General features: G+C 36.6%; 1 protein-coding gene across 6 annotated transcripts in view; it reads left to right on the forward strand.

Annotated features, from left to right (window-relative positions):
• Positions 1 to 12,534, forward strand: part of SPIDR (scaffold protein involved in DNA repair) — a 487,671-nt gene that overhangs the window by 408,497 nt on the left and 66,640 nt on the right. For all 6 annotated transcript variants that reach the window (XM_060610477.3, XM_060610479.3, XM_060610481.3 and 3 more), the window contains one exon: positions 10,444 to 10,584. In XM_060610477.3, coding sequence (XP_060466460.3) covers positions 10,444 to 10,584 — 141 coding nt within the window. The remainder of the gene's footprint in view (positions 1 to 10,443; positions 10,585 to 12,534) is intronic.

Below are 12,534 nucleotides of genomic sequence, written 5' to 3' on the forward strand. Positions count from 1 at the left end.
CAGCACTGTGCTGAAGGTCCTAAAGTGCAGTCAGAAAAGATAAATTAAAAAAGGAAAAAAACCATAAGGGTTAGGAAGCCTGAAGGAAAGTTGTCATAATGCACAGAGGACATGATTACATAAAACTTCATAAAAAGTATCACAAATAATATTAATAAGATTGAGGGGTTAACAAAAATTTTCTGTATAAAACTCTAACTGTATTTGTTTACACCAGCAACATAGCAACAAACAAACAAAAAAAAAACCCATTTAAAATAGCAAACAAAATTGCAAGTGATATAGACATAGATCTAACAAAAATGTTCAAGAACTATATGGGGGAAAACCTTATTATAAAATTGGCCTAAGGACCCTGCCAAGGAAAAATTGATCTACTTGTGCCAGTCACTGTGCTAAGCCCTGTGTTACTGTTTAATGCTCACAACAGCCTCTCAATTAGGATCCTTTATTCCCATGTTAAGATGAATAAATTCAAGTTCATGCGGTAAGTAACTTTTTCAAGGTCCCAGAGTTACTCACATGGTATTTCTTTCCTCCCTGGGAAGCCATTTGTGTTCCCTTAACACATGATGTGCTTCATGGGGAATATCTATCTCTGGTGAGTCAGGAAAAACAAGTTGATCAGGGGGCCCTTCTCTGCTGAGACCTATCACACTAGCACTGATTTTAGGAGATGGTATCTACTGAGCAGGAAGCAGCAACGAGTGGGTGGAATTTTTTGTATGCTGCTGATAAGCTAACTCTGGTTTGGACTGTTGAATGCCACAGTTCCAACCCATTTGAACTAATGAGGACAGTGACTCCACCTCAGGCCTGAGCTGGTGAGCCCTGAGCTTCAGCTGAGTGAGCAGGACAAGGCGGGAAAGCGTGTGTGGCCAGGCATGAAGAAAAAAGGGAGAAGGGAAATATTAATAGCTCTTCTCTAGGGCAGAAGAGTAAGAGCACCATTCCTTGGTTATTTGAGATAAAGGCAAATACCAGAACAGATTTAAGGAAAAGGTATTAGCTAATTCCTCTTCTCTCCTCAACACAAGCAAATCTCTCTAGTTTTATAAAGCAGATCCACGGAAGTTTTTATATTCATCTTGACTTTTGCATATATTATTAAGCAATAATGCTTACAAAACAGTGCAGGATACATCAGTATAGTCAATCAGGCATTAACTGAACTCGTATAGGACCACTCTTACAGGAAGTCTAGGACTTCCTCCTTGGGAAATGGAGCCTGATTCCCCAAGACTCTGCCTTAGCCTCCCTAATTAGACATGGAACAGAGAGGCAAGTTGGGTGATGGGGTAATTAAAGGTGAATAGACCTTTGAGGAAAAAAACAAAAAACAAAAAACAAAACATTAAAGCACTTACTCCCAAAGGTTATGATAGGAAATGGTCTGTGGACCAAAAAAGACATTATAAATTCAACACGAAAATGTATACTTTTATCCTTGCTTTCACATAGCATACTGTTTTAAATAGGATAATATTATGAAAGAGTAATCTTGTGTTCTTTCCCACTTGGGTCTTGGATTAAAGTCATACAGTATCAAACAGTTAATAAAATTATTTTCAAGTGATTTAAGAGTATTTCTTTTTCATTTTATTACACTAGCAGACTTAGAAAATAATTTAGCATAAATTCCTTACATTCTGACCTTAATATTCTAATACAATTCTTGTCAAAACATTTAAAAGTATCTTTTGAAAGTTGTAGAGTGGATAAAGTTCTTCTAGATATGATTTACGTATATTTTAAATAGTTTGACTTAGCAGTAGGAAAAATCGTTGCCTCTCTATAAAGATTAGATTAAGATATTCTGGAGTGTCATCATGCAGTTTGCCGTGAGCTAATTCCTTATTGCATTCTTGGTGCTTGCCTTGCAGACTAGAATGCTAGTTGCTCTCAGATGTTCTCTTCTGTTCCACTCCACAAAATTAATCACTCTTCTACATTCGTACAACTTGTTACTGTAACGTGATATTATGGCACAAAAATACCAAATCAAGTGCCTTGCATTTAAGACCTAATTCAGTTATCTCCATAAGGTCTTGGCTAGGTTTTTTAAAAACATTCTAAGCCTCACTTTACTCATCTGTCAACAATGCCTAGTTTCCTCAGGTGAAGGATTAAATAGGCACTATGACAATGCTGTAATTAGCCATAATACATTATATTAGTGTTAGGTGTTAACGTTGCTCAAATCTTTTGATTTTCAAGTATATTTCTATTCTATTTCTATTCTATATGTAAGGACTCCTTCCCTCCTTACATATCCTACAAAGTTTAAGCTCAGTGAGCTTTAAATGAACTCACTAGTGAGTGAATAAGTGATTGAATATTTCTGCGTTAAGTATTATATGAGTTTGCTGTGTGTGTGTTCACAACACAGCCTCATTCAATCTCTCAAGCATGGAAAGAGTTTTCATTGAGAGCCTGCTCAGATAGAGAACACGGGAGCATTTTCAACCCTAATGTTTTCAGGGTGGAATTAATAGTTAATTTGCTTGTGGTTCCTTGTAATGGAGATTTCATGAAAAAGGTAAGATTTTAAGTTTTGTTTCATGAAACACTAATAATGTATTTGTTTCCTTTTTAAAAATATCCAAATGTATTTATAATTTCATACTCTGAGAGTTGTCTCTAAAAGCAAGTGGTTTTCAGGGGCGCCTGAGTGGCTCACTTGGTTAAGTGTTCGACTCTTGATCTTAGTTCAGGTCTTGATCTCAGGGTCGTGAGTTCAAGCCCCACGTTGGACTCCATGCTGGGCATGAAGCCTACTTTTAAACAAAGTGCAGAGAGCAGTCAATTTAAATAAATGTATGTATGTATGTATGAGATCGTTTTCAGTATTTGTTGAAGATGCACAAGAAAACATGTGCTTAAGTTATATCAGTTTTCCTTTGAAAGTTCATAATGACAAGGGGAAATGCCTTTTTGCAAAGGATAATATTTTTCTAATGGATTTTTAAGCATTTGATTCTTTCTCATTGTTTGCCTGTTGTTAGCGCAATGAGTTAGAACTGTAGCAACTTCCATAGGTAACAATAAGTTTTCCAATCTCTTCTCCATAATTATCCTATGTTTCTCCAGTGGAATTTTCTTCAAGTTGTCTCCTCTACCCTTTTTTTTTTCCTTTAAACAACTTTTTGAAGGTACAATTTATATGCAATACAGTTTACATACATACAATAGAGTGCACCCATTTAAGCATATAGTTCATTGGGTTTTGACAAATACATTTACCATGTAGAGTCACTTCATAGTGAAGTCATAGACTATTTCTGTCACCCCAAAAAGTTTCCATATGCCTTCTGCTGTCAATCCTGCCTGGCCCCAGTTCTAGGCAACTACAGATCTGTTTGCTGTTACTGTAGAGTCATTTGCCTTTTCTATAATTTGATATAAACTGTTTTTTATGTTTTTTCCACTCAGCACACTGTTTTCAAGATTCATCCCTGTGTCAGGTGTTTGTTTCTTTTCTCTACTGAGTAGTATTTCATTATAAAGATACATCACAATTTATTTATCCATTCAACTGTTGTCTTGTTACCACTTTGGGGCTATTATTTAATGAAGCTACCATCAACACCTATCTGTAATTTTTTGTGCAGATATATTATTTTATTTATCTTGGGAAAATCCTAGAGTAGAATGACTAGCCATGTGATTAGTATATGTCTAACTTTATTAGAAACTGCCAAAGTTTTTTCTAAAGTGGCTTTAACATACATATTTCCACCTAAAATCTGATTGTTTCAGTTCTTCCATGTCCTCAACAAAACATGATACCGTCAACCTTTTTTTATTTCCCCCTTTCCAGTATATATATATATATATATATATATATATATATATATATGTATAGTGGTATCTCATTGTGGTTTTAAGTTGCATTTCCCTTATGAGTAATGGTGTTCTGCATCTTTTTATGTGTTTATTGGCCACATGTGTTTATTGGCCATACTCTTTGATGAAGCATTTATTCACATATTTGTCCAGTTTGTTTTACACTGAAGTGCGATTCACCTGATATAAAACTTACAGTATTATACAGTCACCATTTCCTTCTGTTCGAAAACATTTTTATCAGTCCAAAAGGAAATCCCATACATATAAAACAGTTACTCCCTATTTCTGTCTCTTCCTACCCCCTGGCTACCACCATTCTCTGTTCTGTCTCTATGGATTTAACTGTTCTAGATATTTCATAGAAATGGAATTCATGATATTTTGTATTTTTTTAATGTTTATTTATTTGAGAGAGAGAGACCATGAGCAACAGAGGAGCAGAGAAAGGGACAGAAGATCTGAAGCAGACTCTGTGCGCCCGATGTGGTACTCGAACTCACAAATGCAAGATCATGACCTGAGCCAAAGTCACACATTTAACCAACTGAGCCACCCAGGTGCCCCATGATATTTTGTATCTTTAACCCATTTTTGATTGGATTGTCTTCTTTTATTACTCTTGTAATATAGAGTGTTATTATATTATTAATATCAATAATAAGCTCTATAGTTCTTTATGGAATCTAGACACAAGCTCTTTGTCAGTTTAGCGCTTATGGTTTGCCTATTCATTTTCTTAATGGTGTCTTTTGAAGAGCAGAAGTTTTAATTTTGGTAATGTCAAAATAATTTTTTTCTTTTATAATGTGTGTTTTTGTGTCTTGAGAAGTATTTACCTACTCCAAGGTTAACAACAATTTTTTCTCCTGTGTTTTCTCAAGTTCTAGATTTTATATTTGGGTATATGATCCATTTTGAGTCAATTTTTGTGTATAATGTGAGATAATGGTTAAGGATTATTTTTCTTTGCATATTCAATTTTCCTACTACCGCTGTGGAAGATAAAAAGGACTAAAATAAGAAAAACAATCAATTGCAAGTCTGTCCAGGAAGCGATCATATCCTGTCCCCCTAGCCTACACTGTTGAGTGGTCGTTCCTGCCTTACCCTGGTATATAGTGGGTATTTAAACACAAGTCTTTTCTGAGGAATTTTCTCATCAACAGAAGATATAAAGATAATTAACATCTGAGATTCCCCAACTATAAAATCACCCAGCTCATTCAACCCATGGTTGATGAGTTCCTCTTCCTACCCTTTGGGAGAATCCAGGAAGCTTGTTAGAGCTTGCTCTAACATAGGAACAGATAGCAGAGGCCTGAAGAAAGCTTCTTAAATGAAGTTACGATATTGCAACCATAAAACAAAAAAGAACACTGTCAAGGGGCGAGAAAACATCTTTCAGAGCTTAAAAGAGAACTGTTAGAAGTTAAACATAGGAAAAGGAGAAATTATGAAAGATCTAATTAGAAGCATTGAAAGCCAAATTTGAAGAAACTGCCAGAAAGAAGTGGAAAATAAGAGAGAAAAGTTAAGAAAATTAAAGAACTAGTCCAGGATGTCCAATAACCAGAATGAGAGAAAAGAAAAAATAAGCATTATCAATGAAATGACTCAGAGTAGATGTGATTCCACTGTGAAGGGTCTCAGTAAGGATACCACTCACCCAGTGTACCTAGGAATTGTCACTATTCAGTGTCAGCACCCTGGGAACTAGAACAGAGCTCATCTCCCCTACAGAAAGGAGGAAGACAAACAGTATTGGATTTGGAATGGAAAAATTATTTCCAATCTAGAAATCTATACTCAGCCAAACTACCCGTAAAGTTTGAGGATAGTTTAACAAAAATTTCATGAACGTTTAAAAACTTTTAGCTCCCTGGGGCGCCTCAGTGGCTCAGTCAGTTTAGCCTCCGACTTCAGCTCAGGTCATGATTTCCCAGTTCATGTGTTCAAGTCCCATGTCAGACTCTGTGCTGACAGCTCAGAGCCTGGAGCCTGCTTTGGATTCTATGTCTCCCTCTGTCTCTGCCCCTCCCCTGCTCTCTCTGTCTCTCTCTGTCTCTCTCTCCCTCTCTCTCTCTCTCTCAAAAAAATAAATAAATAAATATTTTTTAAAAATTAAAAAAAAAATTTTAGCTCCCAATCCCCCCTTTTCAGGAAGTTAGAAGATGTGACCTACTAACTTATAGTCAGTTAAAAAAGGAAGATATGAGGGGTGCCTGGATGGCTCAGTCAGTTAAGCGTCCAACTTTGGCTCAGGTCATGATCTCATGGCTCGTGAGTTCGAGCCACAGAGCCCAGAGCCTTCTTCAGATTTTGTGTATCCCTCTCTCTCTCTGTCTCTCTCTGCCCCTTCTCCATTTGTACTCTGTCTCTCTCTCTCTTAAAAATAAATAAACATTTAAAAAAAAGTTTAAAAAGGAAGGTATGAGATATGGAAAATAGGACACTGAACATGCTAGAGCAGCAAAGGAAATCCCTCAGATTTTCTGACAAGCGATCCCAGGTTAACTACCATGCCACTGGTGGATGTTAACCAGTCTAGACTGGAGTCTAGAGGCTCCAGGAGCAGAGGCTCCAGGAGAGCCCTTTCAAGGCAGAGTACCTATAAGGTTCAGCACCCTGAAGGAACACTTTGGTAGTTGACAGAGGTATATAACTTATGATAAGTACATAGAAAACTAATTCAAAGAGCCACCTGGGTGGCTCATTCAGTTAAACCTCTGACTTCGATCCAGGTCATAATCTTGCTGTCTGTGAGTTCGAGCCCCACATCAGGCTCTGTGCTGGCAGCTCAGAGTTTGGAGCCTGCTTCAGATTCTGTGTCTCCTTCTCTCTCTTCCCCTCCCCTGTTCACGCTCTGTCTCTCTCTCTCTGTCTCTCTCTCTCTCTGTCTCTCTCTCTCTCAAAAATAAATAAACATTAAAAAAGATTTTTTTGGCTCTGTGCTGACAGCTCAGAGCCTGGAACCTGCTTCACATTCTGTGTCTCCGTCTCTCTCTGCCTCTCCCCTGCTTGCACTGTGTGTGTGTGTGTGTGTGTGTGTGTGTGTGTGTGTGTTTTCCTTCTCTCTCTCTCAAAATAAATAAACATTAAAAAAAAGATCTACATAGAAAAGGAGAAGTGATCATGTTTTATTATATTTAAAGCTACAAATTCCCTAAAGAATCATTATAATCCATAAGTTTTGGCATGTCTGGTATTTTTATCCCGTAGTTCAAAATACTGTCTCTTTTCTACTGTGATTTCATATTTGACCTATGTGTTGAAAAGGATGCTGTGAAATTTCCAAATGGAAGATTTTTAAAGATACCTATTTTCACTTGGTTTCTCTTTTAATTATATTGTAGGCAGACAATGTGTCCCATACAATACTGACTCTTTGAAATTCATTCAGACCTGTCTTCGGCCAATGGGTCACATTTTATAAATGTCCTATGTGTGCTTGAGAATGCATTTTCTGTAATTGTGGGAAGTTTTTCTGATTGCCTATCCAACAAATCAAACTTTTTAGGTATATGCAAGTTTTCCAAATCTTTACTAATTTTTTCCTCAGATCGACTTAATACTTGGCAGAGGTATGTTGAACTCTCCCACAATGGTGTTGGATTTGTTCACTTCTCTCTGTAGTTGTGTGACTTTATATATTTTGATGCTGAGAACATAAAGATTTAGAATTATATGCCTTCCTGGGAAATTAAGCTTTTTTTGAAATCAATATTAGTGACCTCTCTATCCCTAATAATGCTTTCTGTCCTAGAATCTATTTAGTTAAGTCTCAGAACTACCTCCTCAGCTTTCTTTTGGTTAATATTTACCTGAAACATTTTTTTTTCACCCTTTAAACCTTTCTGTGTTTTAGAAGATTTCCTGTTAACATTTTTTTTCCTTCAAACCGACCATGACAAACTGTGCCTTTTAATTGACAAGTTTAAATCATTTTTATTCCATTTCTAATATACATAGACTTATGTCTACCATTATACTTATTACCTTACATTTTCCTGCCCTTTTTTTATGTGTGCTTTTTCTTTGCATTTTCTTGAGGTTGTATTGTTTCTCGTTTGTTTGTTTTGGGGGTTTTTTTGGTCTATATTTCTCATTCCATTTTTTTCCATCTAGTAATTTGGAATTTATACACCTATTTCTTTTCTTTTGGTGGTTATCCTTGAATTTTTACCAGATGTAAATATTTAATGAAATCTTGAGTTAATATCTTAATCCTGCTGTGAGTGATATGAGCACTTGGAAACATTTGAACTTCATCACCCCATTTGACCTATTTGCTCTCCATTTCCAGTTTTTCAGCTCCCCCACATTAATTGATGTTGTTGATGGTGGTGTTATTTTATTCTACTGTGTTTGTTTTGTTTATATTGTTGGTCAGTAGTCCTTGTGTCTTCGACCTGTTTTTCCAGAATAATGTCCTTCTTCCTAAATTACATAATTTAGAAATTATTTTAGTAATTATCTTAGTAACTAGTAAGTATTTCAGGCTGTGTAGGTGGAAAATGTAGCTAGTGTTTATCTAAAAATGACTTTATTTTACCATCATTCTTGAAAGATAGTTTTGCAGGTACACAGTTTTGAGATGGCTTCCAGAATTCTTAAAATGTTTCACAGTTATCTGGCTTCATTCATTGCTCTTGAGGAGGTTGGTGTAAATCAAATTTTTATTCCTTTGTAGATAGTCTGTCTGTTCATGCTTTTTGCTTTTAGAATCTTTTCATCGTGTTTGATATTCTCTAGTTTTGTTACAGTGTGTGTCCTAGGATGGGTTTCCTTTTAGTTGTACTGCTTGGTATTTGTTTTTCTTCCTGGATCTTCGGATTCATTTCTTACATTAGATTTCCCAGTTACTAAATCTACAAACTCTTGCTTCTTCTTCCTCTCTCTTGTTCTTCTGAAATTCCTGTTAGACAAATGTTAGACTTTCTCATCCTATCCTCTGTACTTCTCTTTTCTCTCACATTTTTTATCTCAGCTCTCAACATATATTCTAGGTAATTTATTCAAATTTGTAACCCAATTCACATATCCATACTCTTCAGGTACACATGACCATTTGTTTACACCTATTTAATAACATTTTTTTTCAGGAAGTGGAGTGTTTCCTTTTTGAAAGTTCTAATTTTATTCTTCAAACCTGCCCAGTCATTTTGTACAGCTTTTTGTCTTGTATTACATCTTCATGAATTTCCTTTTTTTAAGATAGTTATTCCATACTTCATATCTTTAAATTCTAATATGTCAAGTTCTCAAGAGGTCTATTGTTTTTTTTTTTGTTTGTTTGTTTGTTTGTTTTACTCTTCCCATGTAGTGGTTTATTTCCTATGAGGTGATTTTCATTCGAGTGCATATTTATTTGATTTGGCTTTACTCCATGACAAGTAATGATCAAATTAAAGGTGGTTTCCTTCACACAAGATTTCCATTTGCTTTTTTTGTGAACCAAGGGGGCCCTGTGGGCCTGAGAGGGGAGACTTAATCATGAAGCCTAGTTTCTAAGCATGTTTAAAGTTCACTACTTCAGATTTAGTGTTCCTTTGTTCATTTGTCATCTTCTCTTTCCCAACATGCACTTTCCTGTACACCCTCATCTTTAAAATAGTTTTGTTCCTCACACTCTCTTTGGTGGTGTTATTTATTACCTAAATTTTCTTCAGGCTTCAGTAAATATTTTCTGAGAATGTGTCATATCATAATAAGTAAGACTTCATTTCCCTGAATTATGAAGTGAGAGGATTGGAAATTCAGTGATAAATAGGTTTTTATAGGGATGCCTGTGTGGCTCAGTCAGTTGAATATCGGACTCTTGATTTCAGCTCAGGTCATGATTCCAGGGTCGTGGGATTGAGCTCCAGGTCAGGCTCTTTGCTGAGCATGGAACCTGCTTAAGATTCTCTCTTTCCCTCAGCCTCTGTCTCCTGCTTGTTCATCTCTCTCCCGAGAGAGAGAGAGAGAGAGAGAGAGAGAGAGAGATTTTTTTAAGAAAAAAGAAAAGAGGTGTTTATAAGTACTGCCCTTTGAACTTAAAAGTTGGGGGGAATCCCATCATGTCACTGGATATCCATCATGTCTCTGTTGCTGCCAGCAAGGATACTGTTTTTTATCCTACTGGGATATGCATGTCTGTGAATATGTACTTTCTCAGAGAAGGCCCCTTACTGTTCTCATCATAATGTTAACACTGGAGGTTTTTCAATGTTGAGCATCCATGCAAAATATAAATGTTTCCTGTTATAAAAGGCAAGATAAAAATGGGGAAGAAGGATACCCTTTTTGGGACAGTGGCAATATATTTTATTTGAAAGGATGATCTTCTTCGTGTGCTTTTAAACCACATTTGGCTTAGGGTTTAGTTTTATGCCAAAAGAGAATTCTGTTTCCTTCCATATGAGGTGGATACTGATCCAAACACCTGTAAGTACAAATCTAAAAGCGCATGTTTGAATTCAACTTCATTTACCCTGATTTATCCATTCAGGAAGATGATTTCAATGGATTCCTAGTGAAGAAGAAGGTAATCCTATTCTCTGTAGTGAATCAAAAACTATCTTCTAAAAAAAAAATGTGAATATTCTTTTGTAGAGTCTGCCTTCTCGTGCAAGATGCCTATGGAATGTTCAGTGAAGTATACTCTGAGGGCGCCATCTTGAAAGACCAACAGTTGGAAGGGAAATCCTGCAGCCTGATGGGAATGAAGGTTCTACAGAAGGCTACCAGAGGAAGGTGAGGACCCTCTGTAATTGCTGCAATGACTGGTTCTTTAATTAGTGATTTATTTCTTAGTTTTAAGGACAATAAACCAGGATCCTAGAGTTTGTCTATAAAACTAGGCCAGAGTTGAAGAAAGCCCATAAAGTACTTCTAGGGGAAAAAATTATAATTAGCAACAAAAACAGTTATACAGGTTTAGTGACTCCTAATTTTATTAAAAATTAAGAAAATACAAAATGTTATATATATGTGTTTTAATCATAAAATTTATTTTCTGTATACTAATTAAGAAATAAAACAGCTTCGCATGAGCCAGTTTATATAAACGAAAATATAACTTAGTGTACAGGCAGTTTATAAGCTTTAAATAAAACTCTTTAAGTTGTCACATGTTTTTGCTTTCCATAGTAAGAAAATTTTGTTCTCTGTTAAGTTTCATGGTACCTTACCTTAAAATATGATTTTGGATAAGCAAGGTAGAATGGTACATAGATCTGGTCCAAACTGTGGCTATTATATCTCCAGTAATCATCTGAAATCTATGAATTAGGAAAAAGAAGGAACATTTTTAATCATACTATTCAATCATATAGAGAATTAGTATAAACAGTAAATTTGGGATTTTCTCTATTTTATTATAATCTCTCCTTCCTTGAATAGTGTGTTATTTTAACTCTTTTGATGTTAATTTTTTGTCTAATTGTAGGAACATCTGAGCTTATACCAGTATCTGGGAAAGAGAGAAAAAAACCATCATGAGTATATGATATTCTGATTTTAAAGCAGTTATGGATAGCATCCTCCACTGGTTTGCATAATGAACATTCTAGTCACAGTCATTCTAAATTGTGAGCATTTGGGGCACCTGGGTGGCTCAGTTGGTTAAGTGCCCAATTCTTGATTTCAGCTCAGGTCATGATCTCCCAGTTGTGACATTAAGCCCCTTGTCAGGTTCTGCTCTGACAGTGTGGAGCCTGCTTGGGATTCTCTCTGTCCCTCTCTTTGCCCCTCCCTACTCATTTGCGTGCGTGCTCTCTCTCTCTCAAAATAAATAAATAAACATTTTTTAAAAATAACTAAATTGTGAGCAGTCAGCATTCCCATTGGCCACGACTCTGTGTACCATCTGGCTTTCATATGGTACTGTGCAGGTGAGAGATGGCTCTGCCCAAGAGCTTGTTTTTCTAAAAGACACATATTTCATAGAAAGATCCCCTGTAAGCCCTGGTTAGATAGATACGAGAACATTTTATTGAAGCATGCAGATTTATCTTATAACAAATGCTTCCTTTTATTTATGAAAGGGTGTCTGTATTATCATGCAGTTTCCTTATGGGTGGGGGGCAGTGCTCATTTGGAAAGCATATCTGGGTGTGTGAAAAGTTTAATTGGATCACATGAACCTTGTCTTTATTAAGGCTGAACCTCATCTGAGTCCTACGTTTGAGAACTGCAAACCCCTGACAGACCATGCAGTTACAGTAAGTGGTATCACTGCCTTCACAGGTGGACCTGACAGCCTTAACGCTCTCAGGACCGTGTGGGAGGTAATCTTCCTTGACGTCAACTCTACACGAACCTCCACCTGAGAACACCAGGATACAAGCGGGGTCCCCATCACAGGAAATCCTCCCTCCGAGGCAGCAGTCTTGCTCAGGGGCCGGGTTTCCTGTGTGCTACGGGCCAGACAGAGGCTGCTCTGGGAGGCTGACTTCTTGCCAGAGACCACATAGCACACAACTTCTCGTGGCATTCTACCGGAGAATGACAGAGCCAGGACTGCCATCCAGGAGTCTTTGGCTCTGTAACGTTCATGCTCTTTTACGACATACACTCTACATATGTGTTCCTAATATTTAATCTACTTCTTTGAGGGTCGCACTGGGAGCCTTACTACTACCTACAACATTCCCATAGAAAATGTTTTGGTTTTTTTTTTCCCCCACAGGAAATACACTGAGT

The sequence above is a fragment of the Panthera onca genome, chromosome F2 (assembly GCF_046562875.1).
Source record: "Panthera onca isolate mPanOnc1 chromosome F2, mPanOnc1 haplotype 2, whole genome shotgun sequence".
Taxonomy (NCBI): Eukaryota; Metazoa; Chordata; class Mammalia; order Carnivora; family Felidae; genus Panthera; species Panthera onca.